Genomic DNA, 14,606 nt, shown 5'->3' on the forward strand with positions numbered 1-14,606 from the left:
GCTCAAAAGTTCACTTCCACTTGTTCTAAGATTCTTACTAAAATTTTAGCGAATCGATTCGCGGAATATTCAAAAGCGAATCATCGTGTTCAACTCCAACGTAATTACCGCAATGAACAGTACGGAGCTAAAAGGTCTTTCGTGCTCTTAAAAACCCCTCGATTATTTGCCATTACCTATCCTCCCCGACTTCTGCACAGAGTCAACAATCAGAGGTAAGAGAGAGAGAGAGATTGTTTTTTTGAATTGAGAGAGTTACCCATGAATTTTTGTCAGAGAGAGAGAGGGAGAGGGAGAGTTTTGGATTGAGAGAAGAGAGTTTTAGAGTGAGGGAGTCACCTATATGGATCCTTTTAATTCCCCCACCATTTAGAAAATGGTAAAATTGTATCTTTTATTGGGTAACTGAGAACGTCCATTTGTGTGTGTGGGTAGGCTTTCTCTGCTTCTTATTCAGAGCTACCAAATCTTTTAGAGAGGGAAAGTATCATGGTCTTAGGATAGAGAAACTGAGATGTTATGTATGTTTATACTTTATAGATTTGAGGATCTGCTTTGCTGTGAAGGTGGTGGGAAAAATGGAGGGGAATGCCATCACTAAGATTCTCTTTTGTGGTTATGTTTTCCCTTCTGGTGTACAATTCACGAGGGAAAATTTGCAGAAATACCCATTTATTCAGGTATCCTATCTCTATGGTTTCATCATCTTCTATTTTTTATTTTTTTTTGAAAATAAGAAATGGGTATTTTCATTGATCGGGAGGTTATGTTTACTGATTAATTGAAGGAGGGGTAATTGATTTACAGTCTTTTAGATTATTTTATTTATTTTTCTCTTTTTTTTTTTTTCTTGCGTAGTTTCAACTTTTCATGGTTGTTTAGAACTAGACCTCGAACAATATTTTCATAATGCATATGCTTGAGTGAATACTATCTGTAGGTGTAAGAAATTGTCCTTGGCTATTAATGTGGATGTGTTGCTTTAATGGATTGTATGTGTATTTAATCTTCTTTTATTTGAGCAGAGTAGTGAAGAGGTTGGAACCTATTAGATGGACTGAGAATTGAATGCATTGAAGTATTGGTTGGAAATTAGGTTTTGTTTATTATCTTAAATTCCTTTAAGGTTTAGCTTGCGAGTATTTTGATATTATTTTTGTTTGATTGATAAGTCACATATGCTTTAAATTTGGTTATGGTTTAGTACACATATATTAGTGAAAAAATACATTTCCCCTCTCTCTTTTGGGGTGGAAATAATTTTCCCCTTGCAAGTTTGCATATTCTAGTTGGTGTCTAAGAAGAAAATTGTGTGCACATCTATTTATGAAATAATTTAGTGAGGAGAAAGTTTTCGAGTTTATTTGGCTTATGGGACTTTACATTCTGTATGGAAAGAGGTGGAAATGTTATTGATCTCTCAGTATGTGGAACTTTGTTGGTCCATTTACTAAGCAGAAATGTAATATAGAAATTGTTTGTCATGTGTCTATTATGAATTTTCTTGGATAATGGTCAATGGCTATTAGTAGTTTGATTGGAGATTCAACCACTTGCTATAATTAATATCTTCTAAAGTTTAACTATAGGTTTGTGATGGTTATTGAACTGCAAGATATTTTATGTCGATTCTCACAGGTTGATGAAGTAGAGACTGATGATGTGCCTAATGTTATTGGGGATTACCATATTTGCATACCCAGAATGCAGCGCCTAGATTCTGAAGTTATTTCTCGTGCCAAACAGATGAAGCTTATCCTACAATATGGCGTTGGACTTGAAGGTTATGCTTATATTATGAGTCTCACCATTTAGGTCATGATGTACATACCAAGAAAAGAATTTGTATTGGGTTGGAAGTTCATGCTCATATATAGTTCTTGGCATTAAAATTGCGACTTCTTGAAAAAGAGAAATCTTGTGGGGCCAAATAATTTTATATGTCTTTCTCATTCATGAGTTTTTTGGGATTTCTACACTTCTTACAACTGAACCCACTTTTGTTAGTAGGTAAACAAAAGATAATATTTTCAATAAATATTAGTTTATATTTTTAGATGAAGTATTTTGAAATAAATGTTACTGGTTTTGTTTTTAAAAGTTGTTTCATAGTTCATTCTGTGCTATTAGTTTCAGTGTAGTAAAGTTTTTTCGTCTTCTCTAGTGCAGGTGTGGACATTGATGCTGCTACCAGGGCTGGAATTAGAGTAGGAAGGATTCCAGGCCATATGACAGGAAATTCATACTCATGTGCAGAGCATGCTATATATTTGGTATTAGGGCTTCTGCGTAAGCAAGTAAGCACACACAAAATTTTACGAATGGCTGAATGTTTTAGCTATGGAGTACAATAACTTGATTAACAAGATAAGTTTGGAAGGTGATTGAGTAAATGTCTGCGTTTATCTGACTTCAACTGGTCCCTTTGGTTTCATTTCTCATGAAACTCAGTGTGACCTTCTACTTGCACTGTTATATTGTCAAAACAAAACCAATAAGGCATTTTATTCCATAGTGCTTGATACCTTACTCTCTCTCTCTCTCTGTCTCTCTCTCTCTGCCTCTCTCTCTCTGAATCCTTGAATGCAAATGCACATACATATTTATCTAAAAAGTTATCTGTATTCAATGCTCATAAAAGAAGTCATGTTTATATACTATAGCTACTCTAGCATGTACTCTAGCATGCACACACACATCTAACTGTAAGCGATAGGTATTTGATGTTGGAAACTTAGTTTCTCACATGATGCTTTTGATTTTGTGGATGATTGATTTTGTTCAGTGGGTTGTTCATTCTCCCATTATGATTTGTAATTTTCTGCTGTAACCAATAAGTTTTTATTTATTTCAACAGAAGTTAATGGACATTGCTGTACAAGAAAGAAAGTTGGGTTGGCCTCTTGGAGAAACTCTTTTTGGAAAAGCGGTATGTTTGCTCATGTTACACTGATACATGTGTAACTAACTCTGCCCCACTTATTGTCTTTTTTGTCTATTCTTGACATTAAACACAAGTTGGGGTTTCAAGTTAAAAGTTGTTTCAGAGCATTGGATGGATTCATGTAGTGGACCAAGTTCAGGGGGATAGTCTATTTCACTTAATTCAATGTTATTTAGTTGAATAAGATGCTGTGAAGAGCAATTGATTTTAATTGCAATATTTCTCCAAGATCAGTAATAAATGCGCATCATTAATAACAAAGAAGTACATCAACTTGGGATAGGTGTTGGTATGCCCTATAAATCTGCTTCAATCTCAAATTATAGAATTCTATCACCAAAATTGGCCGCAACCCTGAGAAGTTTGTCCCATCATGGTTGTGTGAATTGAGTTTGAGGTGCATGCATTATCGCCTTAGGCATAATCTATTCGTAATATGCAAGGTAAGTTGATAAGGATAAGAAATGGAAGAAGTTAAAATTAGAGAAAGATAGGGAGTAGATCGTGGCAAAGGAGGAAAATGCAAGATCGGATCGATGCATACATGAAAATTCCTAAAGTTTAGTAATGGGTTTAAGAATAAGGGATCAAAATTTGGAATTCATTTTAATTATTGCTCATCATGAGTTTGCTAAAGATCTGAGACACTTGGTATTTCATATCTTTAAAATTCCTGATTGAAAAATCATAAAAGTCTTGATTTTTGTTTTTATTTTCCTTTTGCTTAAAATAATCATAGTAAAGCTATAAATTGCAAACTAGCGAATTTTTTGGATGCAGGTCTTTATTCTTGGATATGGGAACATTGGAGTTCATCTTGCTGCTCGTTTGAAGCCTTTTGGTGTAAAAATTCTTGCTACCAAAAGGAGTTGGAGCTCAGTATCTCAAGATTCTAGGACCCATGAAGGTATGAGATAGTGATAGTGATGGTGTATTATAATCCAATTGACTATGATACACTCATATGCTATTTGGTTCATCACTCTCCAACGATGTGATGCACAATGATCATGTGGGATCCACTACAAATGTGCAAGATCTCATGGTGGGTCCCGCTTTCTCTATTCCAGTGTCCATCATTTCATTGAATGGCGATGATCACAATTGACTATGGTTTTACACAATGGTTTAAAAAACGGATCGGTGACCCGGATCGGGCTTCCAAAAAACCGATCCGGATCGGCGAATCGGCGATCCGGATCGGGAATCGGGTGAATCGGTCAGAATAAAGCTTAAAAAAAATTCGAAAAAATTATTAAAATTCATTATAAATATTGTTTTTTAGGAATTCAATAAAAAATGAGGGTACTCCATTAAGAATTTTCATGTTTTTGAATGAATATGCGAATATTGATATATGAATAATATGGCTGGGATAGGGTGGCCTCAGAATCATCATCTCTCTCATTTTCTCTTTGAATAATATGGATTAAAAAAAAAAAATAACAAATTTTCAAAAAAATAGATCATGGATTAAAAAAAAAATCACAAATTTTCAAAAAATTCTATCATGGATTACAAAAAAAAAATCGATCATGGATTAAAAAAAAAAAATCACAAATTTTCAAAAAATTCAATCATGGATTACATAAAATTCGATCATGGATTACATAAAATTCGATCATGGATTACATAAAATTCGATCATGGATTACAAAAAAAAACAAACAAAAAAAAACAAAAAATTCAATCGTGGATTACAAAAAAAGAAAAAAACAGTTCGATCATGGATTACAAAAAATTCAATCATGGATTACAAAAAACTCTATCATGGGTTACAAAAAAAGCAAAAAACAAAAAATTCAATCATGGATTACAAAAAAAAAAACAAACATTTCGATCATGGATTACAAAGAAAAAACAAACATTTCGATCATGTATTACAAAACATTCGATCATGGATTACAAAAAATTCTATCATGGGTTACAAAAAAAAAACAAAAAAACAAAAAAATCGATCATGGATTACAAGAAAAGAAAACAAACATTTCGATCATGGATTACAAAAAATTCTATTATTGGTTACAAAAAACCAAAAAATTCGATCATGGATTACAAAAAAACAAAAACAATTTGATCATGGATTACAAAAAAATTGATCAAGTATTACAAAAAAATCTATCATGGATTACAAAAAAAAAAAAAAAAAAATTCCATACGGACTCGCCGATTCACTGTTCGGACTCGCCGATTCCGTACAGTGAATCGGCGATTCACTGTACAGAATCGTCCTGTTCTCTCTAGAACCGGACGATTTCCAATTTTTTAGGCGATCCGGTCCCCTTTTCACGATTTCCGAGTCGAACCGGGCGAGTCCGGTTCGACTTGGCGTTTTTTAAAACACTGGTTTTACATAGTCATCAGATTATAGTATAATTTCCCATGGGGATAATGTCCATCAGCTATATTCTCTTCATGAATCAATAGGTTGAGGTAATATATTTGCAGGTCTGGAGGCGAATGAAAAGTTCAACGATGCTCTTGTTGATAAGAAAGGTGACATGGGGAGCATATATGATTTTGCTCGAGAAGCAGATATTGTTATTGCCTGCATAGGTTTGAACAAGGATACGGTCTCTCTCTCATCTCGTCTCTTTTTTTTGTGCTTTGATCAATCACTTTGTCACTTTCTCATCTCCTTGTACATTTAATTCCACTCAAATGTTATAAAATCAAGGGAAATTATTCCACATTCCAGTGAACTATGTTAAACCATAGCCCTATGGGGTCATCACCATCCAATGAAACTATCGATGGTCTTGGAGAAGTGCTCATGTCCTCTTCTGTTAGGTCTCCCATCCTCTCTCTATCGGTGTACCTCCAATTAACTGGACTGTTATGAATGCAATGGACGATGATCATATCATAGTTCATTGGAGCATTAAATGCTACCCTTAGAATCATTTCTACTTTGACTAAGTATTTTAGCTTTGTGCTTGTTTCTATGTATTTTGATGTAGCCTCTGGGATACCTTATTTGCAGGCTGGAATTGTGAACCACAAGTTCCTCTCCTCTATGAGAAAGGTTAGTGTTCTTTTTGTGGAAAGTTTCTGAATATCTATCTAGGCATGGCATATTAAGCCACTGGTGTTTGGGCTACATGTTGCAAGGCATCAGTGAGTTGGTGAAGACATTTGGAGTAATGATTTCAATGACATTGATGGAAATGGGTAGACTGAGAGAAAAGGTGGTAAATTTAAGTGAACGTAAGAATCTCTTCAGGGTGAAGAAAGAGAAAAAGGGGTCAAGGGGGGAAAGAGAGGGGGGTGGGGTGATAGATTGCGGGGAGAAAGTAAGATCTGTAGCACACATGCGAAGCACATTTCTTTGCCAGTCTAAGATTAACAATTGATATTTGGTTTTTAGGGGGCACTACTGGTAAATGTGGCTCGAGGAGGTGTCTTGGACTATGAATCCGTCAAATATCACCTAGAATCTGGCCATCTTGGAGGCATGGCATTCGATGTTGCATGGACTGAGCCATTTGATCCCGAGGATCCAATTTTGAAGTTTCCAAATGTTCTCATCACACCTCACGTTGCCGGGGTAACAGAATGTTCCTACGGGACAATGGGCAAGGTAAAGGCTTCTTATATTTCGATTATATGAAAATGAATGCCTTGGGAAGTATCATATAATCTAATGGAGTATGAAAAGCCATAATCAGTTGGGTCATCATCGTCCAATGAAATATTGGATGGTGATAGAGAGTGGGACTCCGGGACGAAGGCATGGATTCAATTTCAGGTTCTGCACTCTATCTATCACTGTCCATTGCTTCATTGTGCATTGTGGGCCTGATTGCTATGGTTTTGCAAATCTGTCATAGTATGGTATATTTAACCTTACACCCAGTGTCTTAAGAACCAGCAAATGAGCCTGGCTTGGAACCTATGGGCCACTGGTCCCAGTCCATAAACCCCTAGTTTTGTCCTGTTTCTCACAAGTTTTCCCCTTTTCTTTGAATTTTCTTATGGAAAAAAAAGAGATAGGCGAGCTGGCTTGGGCAGTTCCTAGCCGACTTGGACCATTCGGTGACTGGTTCAACCCACTGATCTGTTTTTAAAACAATTTTTTGCCTATTGCATACATCCTTGTACGTTCTTTATTTCATTTCTAGCAGTTGTTTGTTTATATTTTTGAACTGTTTTGAATGACATTCATCCCATATGGTTGACTCTCATTATTGTAATTGTTATCAATATTCCTCTAATTGATGCGTTGTCTTATGCTTCAACCTTATATTTTTGAGTCGTTACACATCATTGGGCTGGGCTTTGTCTTTCTTGAATCCTCCATTCCTTGCTGCTTGTTTTCCTGATCTCTACTGCTTTGTTTTTCCTCTATCACAGAGGGGCACATGCTCCACATGGGTCTGAAAGAATTTGTGGCCTGTGTAAGAATTTATTATGGTAAGTAAATGAATATGCATTTATTTGTTAATCTCCATGTAAAAAATGTTCGAGATATGGCAATTAAAGAATGAAACATAGTAATGGAGATTTGATATAAAAAAGCGAATAAGCAGATTGGTTTATGACACTGTATAACTTTGGTGACACTAAATCACAATTTTTCAAAAAATTGTGTGGTCTCTATTCAATAATAATTTTTTCTTGCATATATACAGTATATTTGATTTTTTTTTCTCCATATGTCAAAATAGAAGTAAAATTTAAGCCTCTAATTACTCTCTCTCTCTCAGAGGGAACTTTTTAAGTTTTACATTTAGAGAGGAAGTATCTCTAATATACATGTTTTGTAATTGTCTAATGATCAGTAATATATTGAACAATAAAGGATCAACCTCCTAAAATAAACTTTTGATATATTTGATCAAAGTACCAAAACTCAATCCCATTACCTATTTCTCTCTATTACTTTTAGAGAGAAATAAGATATTTCTTATGAACTATCAAGAGACTATTTGATTACATGGTGATGAGATGCTATTCTCACTAGTTTGTGACAGTCAAAGCAAGCAACTGCACTCTATGTAAAGGTGACTACCAAAACTCAATACCATTTATCATTATACATTATTAATCATTTTAATGTTGAGAGTGACTTCCAAAACTTAATCCTGATTATCAATATTGAATATTAACCATTTTAATGATTTAAGTAAGAAATAGTCATTTTTTAAAATAAGTTAAGATCAATTAAATAAGTGTTAGAGAAAGTGTAGATGGAATAGATACAGTTCAAATTTTTGGGTGGTCAGATCTGAGTACTAAAGAACATAAAATCATGTATGAAATAATCATTTGCTGATTGTTGTATGTTGCCACAATTTTAGATCTGAAAAAATCTTCCGAAGTGGCTTTTTCACTTGAGGGAGAAAATGGACACTGTGCACCTATGGGAGCATAGTATATAATTTAGTATATAATATGATATTAGACTGAGGGCAAAAAAGGGTACAAATTATATCGTGCACTTACCCCCAAGATATTTTATCTACTGAGGAATATCTTCTGGGTCTGAAGTTTATAGATGCACTTTAAATAACCAAAGGGTATTTTTTGAAAGAACTTTTGGATCTAAATTTTGTTAGAATTCGTGGAAGCATACATGCATAGGCATTGAATGGAGATAGAACATAATACAACATATTTACGTGGTTCAGGCCGAAGCCTTACGTCCACGGATCCAAAGCCCCAACCGGCTACATCTTCACTATTTTGGATAAATGTTTTACATCAATAAGTTCCTCTATATATAGAGGACAATCACACAAGTAGAGGAGATAATTATGGTATGATAGCTTTATAACTAAGTAACTTGGTCTCTATCTTCTAGATATCTAATCTTATCGAGAGATATATACATATACATCCATAATGATATCAATATTAACCCGAGATATACGAGATATCCATATCTTAACTCTCCCCCTCAAACGCAAGATGCTTTGACACAAAGCAGGCGGAACAAATCAAAGTATGGTGCCTTTTCATGTCTTCGAGGGACCCTAATGTATCCAATATTTTTCTTCAAAATCTCTTCTTCTTTGTGGAGGCCAACCACGTGGACCATCATACTAGCAGTATTGGGAATGTGTAGCAAGCCAGCATCAACAAGATGCAAACTGGACGCAAGATCAGGAAGGTAATGGTTTCTCATCCTCTCATCAAACATCTTGGCAGAGGGCCCAACGACGCATTCGTGGTTCATAGGGTTCAAGGCACTAAAGATATATGGAGCATCGATTGCAATAGGATCAGTGGGCACTTTCCGTTTGGCTGAGCATGAAAGTTTATTTTGATGAAATAGTCATAGATGTAGATGTCGTCTTCTCCACATCCCAACTGTTATCTACCATTGTTGCCTTCCTTCCTTCCTTCCTTTATCACCAAAAAAGAAGCTTCGATCACTAAGAAGTTGTATTGTCAAGCTCTGGCAAGTAGTGAGGGTTCCCCTGTAGAGAGAGAAATTGTGTAAAGCACGGGTAGGAGAGGGAGAGCCGTCTCTCGGGAGAGAATCATGAGAAACATGGATATTTGGGGGAGAGAAACTGTGGGTCGGGTACTGGGAGAGAGCTATCTTTTGAGAGTAACAACACAAAAGGACGATAAGTGAGCAGCAATAGAGATCGAATCTTCCTTGCTCTAATACCATGTTAGAATTCATGGGAGCATACATGCATAGACATTGAATGGAGGTAGAATGGAGATAGAACAGAACACAACATATTTACGTGGTTCAGGCCGAAGCCTTACATCCACGGATCCAAAGCCCCAACCTGCTACATCTTCACTATTTTGGATAAATTTTTTACATCAATAAGTTCCTCTATATATAGAGGACAATTACACAAGTAGAGGAGATAATTATGGTATGATAACTTGATAACCAAGTAACTTGGTCTCTATCTTTTAGATACCTAACCTTATATATACATATACATCCATAATGATGTATATCAATATGAACCCGAGATATCCGTATCTTAACAAATTTTGGAATCCACCTAGAAATAACCAAATCAATATTTCTTGGAGAAAATAGATTATGAGTTTCTAAACAATTAGATTTAACCATTTAATTTTGTAGGAAATGCTAATTTGGTGAATTTTAGGTGGATACCAAAATTGTAGTTTCCAAAATTATTTGTTAGTGATTTGAACTATTCCACCTAAAAAGGCAAGCAGACTTTGAGAGAGAAAAATAGTAATGCGTGATCCTATGGGTCAAATGGAGACTTGTCCTCGTCAAATAGTACCCATTTAGGAGATACTATAGTTTATGTTTAATTCTCATATTGATTAGTAATATTGCTTGATTTTTAAAATTATTCTAATTATATTTTAGATTTCCAAAAATTTAATTTTCTATATAAAAATTTATCTATCAAAATAAATTTTGTGAAATAGAGTCTCTTTTCAGGAAAACATGAAATTAGCAAGATATTTTTTAAAATAAAATATAAATTCTAGATTCATTTGACATCCATAAAATTGAGATTCCTAAAAGTTACCTTAATTCGATTTTTACTTGAGAGCGCGGAAGCACGTTGCCATTTTTTTTGTCAGTAGATTAGTTCATGATTTATTATTATATTTGTCATATTATTTAATATAATATAATATAAGATTATATATATAATATAATGTAATATAATATACGTTTATAGTATAATAGACATTATATTTTCCTTTTAATTTTATATATATATATATATATATATATATATATATATATATATATATTATTTTGATTTTTATATTTGGATAAATTTTCTATGGATTCATGGCTCAGTACTGTACACATTTGGCCATAGGCTCCGTGTCCTTAGAATTTTAAGTAGCTGAAAATTTTTAAATCTTTTTTTATACACTTAGCAATTAAAGAGACGATTTTGAGCTCTTAAAACTCTAGACGGTAAGTTCCCAACAAATGCATAATTCAGAGCTGTAGTTAGAGCAGGAATTTGTTTTGAGCATCTTTTGAGCTCCATTTATTTATTTATTTATTTTTCTAGATGATCTTAGAGATGAATGAATATGATTTGAGAGCTTTGGGGTTAAACAAATCCCCCTAACTTGGTGTTTGGCCTATGGGTTGACATATGCAATATTGGCCAATTGGTATGGAAGGTAGTGAAGAGCTATTCGGCCGAGTTACTCGGCCTTGCCCTGTGGGAGAGGCGAGTTGGGTCGGGCAACTCTCCACTCACCAAAAACAAAATTGTAAAAAAATGTAAAAAACAAAATATGTAGAAAGATATTCTTAGATGGATTTGATGGTTTTTAAAATGATATGGAAACTTTTCTTATCACATAATCCATTTTTTCCCTTTTTTTTTTTTTTTTTTGAAATGTTCATGGTATAAATCAGTTTTTCAGTAGTCTATATTTTACATATATTTTTTAATTTTCTATAGTTTTTTAATTTTATCTATTAATTCATTTAATTTTTGGTATTTTTAACTATTTTAACAAATTTTTACCTTTTTTAATATTTTTTACATTTTTTCCATGGTATATATTACTCGGCCAAGTCCACGAGTAACACGCCTTTGGCCTGTGGCAAGCTCCTGGGCTGAGACGATTCTGAAAACATTGATGGAAAGTTTTCCGTTTGTATTTATTTCATCGATGCATAGGTTGAGATTTGGATGATTTTATCTCTGGAATGAAATTTTGGATGTGTGGAGTTTGAAAGGAAGTCCTAAACTGGAATGGCAATTTGGTAACCTAGTTTTTCACCCCAGAACCTCATGTCTGTGACTCACTTGTATTTAGTACTAGTATACATATGTATATGGTCATAATCCAATTATTGAAATGCGCTATTATGCAATGACAAAGTAAAATAGTTTTGAGATTGTTCTTTCAGGGTATGAGGATAAATTTATGGAATTGAATACTTCTCAAACAGAAAGCAAGCCCATTTCTAAAAATCCTTTGTTATATTATCTTTTTCTTATTGCAGTTTTATGCCTTTCTACTTCCATGCCTTAGATTCAATTTTCCTTCTCTTTGTTTGCGAAGATTGTTTCTTTCACTGCTTTTTATGTTTGTGCAGTCCACTTACTGGCAACTAGTCTCTACAATAGCCAATTCTTGGTTTTGTAAGCCTTCTCAAAAGAATACCTCTTGCGGCTTCTTATAATCAGACTGATTGTGATATCAAACCCTAGAATTAACAAAGAACTGGTTCCTCATGTCACTAAATCGGCTGTCAGATCATGATTCCTAAGTTTTCTTCCTTCTATTTGATGCTATTGCAGATTGTCGCAGAATGTGCTCTTCAGTTTCACGCTGGGGATCCATTAACTGGAATCGAGATTGTGAACTAAATGAAGACGTTCGAAAGGCTTTTCCATATCTATTCTTTTGTCTATTATATAGATTGTGGGGGATATTTATGTGTATTTTTATTTTCTATTATGCTGAGTGGAATGAAAATGTCTCTTGTTCTCTCTATTTTTTCTTTCCTCCCTTCTTTTGTGGGTTCAGTTTGATTTGTTCCATATTTTCCCCGTCTTGTTGGTTGGATGAGCTGAAGATTTTGAGCTTAAAACCAAATGGGTATGACCATGATCCGAAGGACCGTGTATAAGGTCTTTGGCTCAAGTTTCATTACCTACTCCAGGTTTTTTTACAAGTATTTTATTGAATTATTCTTTTCCATGTTCAGGCGATAAGAGAAACATTGGTTGACTGCAAATTACAGCGGAGAAGAAAAATAGAATGAAAAACAGCGTAAAATAGGCCAGCTAGTATATGATCTCCCTTACTTGTGAGTATGAGCACAAGGTGTGCTTCCTTTCCTCAATCGTCAACTGTGGCTATAAATTTGTTGGTGTCGCTTTATTCTCATAGAAATTTGATGGCTCAAAAGTACCTTGATCCTGTCAATAGATTGTTTCCTCTTCATTTGTGATTCAAGAATTTCTCATTGTGGGGTTCTCACTCAAGTTTTCTCCTTCGAAGTGTTTAGCCCAAAGGTTCACAGACAAGAATGTTTGGATGGTCTTGGAACACCAATGTTTGGTTGGATTGGTGGTTAACCCATTTGCTTCTGGATCTTGGCAGATCAAAATTTGCCTTCACGCACGCTCTCCGTGTCCCTCTCTATGGAAGGGAACTAGCAACGGCCTGGATTATGAGACCTAGACCCGAAGTTATCGGACCTTGGATCCAGATCCAATTGGACTCAAAAATAAAAAATAAAAATATTTAAATCTGTACATATATTATTTAAAGGATGTTATTTTTATAAGATTGCAACTTTAAACAATTCAATTATGGTGCACCTCCAAATTTTATCATAACATGCAATTTTGGTATAAAAAAGTCTTAGGATTATCTGAAAATCTATTTTAATATTTAATTATAAAATTGTAAACTCCAAAAAGAATTAAAATTAAGTAGATCTATAAATATATGAAAATCTTGAAAATGAATGATCTAAGATAATATGGTACAAGATGTACTATTTATAGGACTCAAATTAAATTTTTTTTTTTTGCCATATTCATGTATCTCGATATGATCAATGAGAGGTTTTTCAACATTAAAAGAACCTTTTCACATGAATTTTTGAGGTGCATCTTTAATTCTATATTTTAAGGTTGCAACCTTATAAATTTTTTTAATATTTAAATATTATAATTAAAATATATAATTATATTTATTTAATTAAATATTAATACAATATTATATATTAAATATTATTTGAATAATGACAGTATTTAGTCGGGGTCCGATTCAGGTCCAGTATTTGGACACTGTCACACATGTTGGGTCCAATTTTTGGGCCCAAGTCGAGTCCGGTCGTTGGGTCCGAGGGGGGGCTAGGTCCATTGCCACCCTGAAATTAGAGAACCAAAATAAAATGAAGGGCCTCATTTCCAACCAAGATGCAAATAGTCAGGAGAACCACTGCTCTGTTTGTCCAACTCTGTCTCTTCCTCCTCATCAGCCATAAGCCCTTTGCCCCTCTCTCTCTCTCTCTCTCTCTCTCTATATATATATATATATATATATATATATATATATATATATATATATATATATATATATATATATATATATATATATATATATATATACTCTCTCTATATACTCTATATATATATATATAGAGAGAGAGAGTGATTTTTATAAGGTCGCAATCTTAAACAATCCAATTAAGGTGCACTTCCAAATTTTACCGTAATATGTAATTTTGGCGTAAAAAATTCTTCGGATTATCTTAAAATCGATTTTAATCTCTAATTATAAACTTTTAAACTCCAAAAATGACTAATTTATAAACATATGAAAGTCTTGAAAGATGCACGAAGATACACTATTTTTGAGACTTAAAACTCTTTTTCTTTTTTCATATTCATGCATCTCAATGTCGAGATGATCAATTAGAGGGTGTTTTTCAACTTAAAACAACCTCATCCCGGGGATTTTTGAGGTGCATCTTTAATTCTACATTTTAAAGTTGCAACCTTATATAAACTTTTTTCATATATATATATATATATACACAAAAAAAGACAGAGCTTTCTTGAGAAAAAAAGGTACCAACTTGAGATGAAGAGAGAGGAAAACTTGGATAAGTTTGTGTGGAAATATAAAAACCTATACTTATTTTTGGGAACAATATTTTCTTTTATTTTATGTGTACCTATATTAGAAATATGATTCATTACATATGT

At 33.8% G+C, this 14,606-nt stretch overlaps 1 protein-coding gene and 1 long non-coding RNA gene across 10 annotated transcripts; both read left to right on the forward strand.

Moving 5' to 3' along the window:
* Nucleotides 1-12,375, forward strand: LOC18448449 (uncharacterized). 8 transcript variants are annotated; one of them, XM_088850975.1, is made up of 11 exons: nucleotides 1-215; nucleotides 541-680; nucleotides 1,639-1,783; nucleotides 2,170-2,297; nucleotides 2,858-2,929; nucleotides 3,725-3,851; nucleotides 5,392-5,516; nucleotides 5,927-5,968; nucleotides 6,311-6,523; nucleotides 7,297-7,356; nucleotides 11,975-12,375. In XM_088850975.1, exons 2-10 carry the CDS (start codon nucleotides 579-581, stop codon nucleotides 7,321-7,323), a joined length of 981 nt encoding a protein of 326 aa, XP_088707101.1. In that variant the 5' UTR covers nucleotides 1-215; nucleotides 541-578; the 3' UTR covers nucleotides 7,324-7,356; nucleotides 11,975-12,375. The 8 variants fall into 8 exon arrangements, with proteins under 8 accessions (XP_088707101.1, XP_011628610.1, XP_088707104.1 ...); XM_011630308.3 differs by having other exon boundaries at nucleotides 12,180-12,375; XM_088850978.1 differs by having other exon boundaries at nucleotides 567-680.
* Nucleotides 12,376-12,589: 214 nt separating this feature from the next.
* Nucleotides 12,590-13,192, forward strand: LOC148779950 (uncharacterized). Of its 2 annotated transcripts, none has more exons than XR_016043676.1 (2): nucleotides 12,590-12,691; nucleotides 12,886-13,192. It is a non-coding gene; the product is annotated as an uncharacterized LOC148779950 (long non-coding RNA). The 2 variants fall into 2 exon arrangements; XR_016043675.1 differs by having other exon boundaries at nucleotides 12,988-13,192.
* Nucleotides 13,193-14,606: the final 1,414 nt, after the last annotated feature.

The sequence above is a fragment of the Amborella trichopoda genome, chromosome 11, assembly GCF_054954075.1.
Source record: "Amborella trichopoda isolate Santa Cruz 75 chromosome 11, AtrichopodaSantaCruz75HAP2 v2.0, whole genome shotgun sequence".
Taxonomy (NCBI): Eukaryota; Viridiplantae; Streptophyta; class Magnoliopsida; order Amborellales; family Amborellaceae; genus Amborella; species Amborella trichopoda.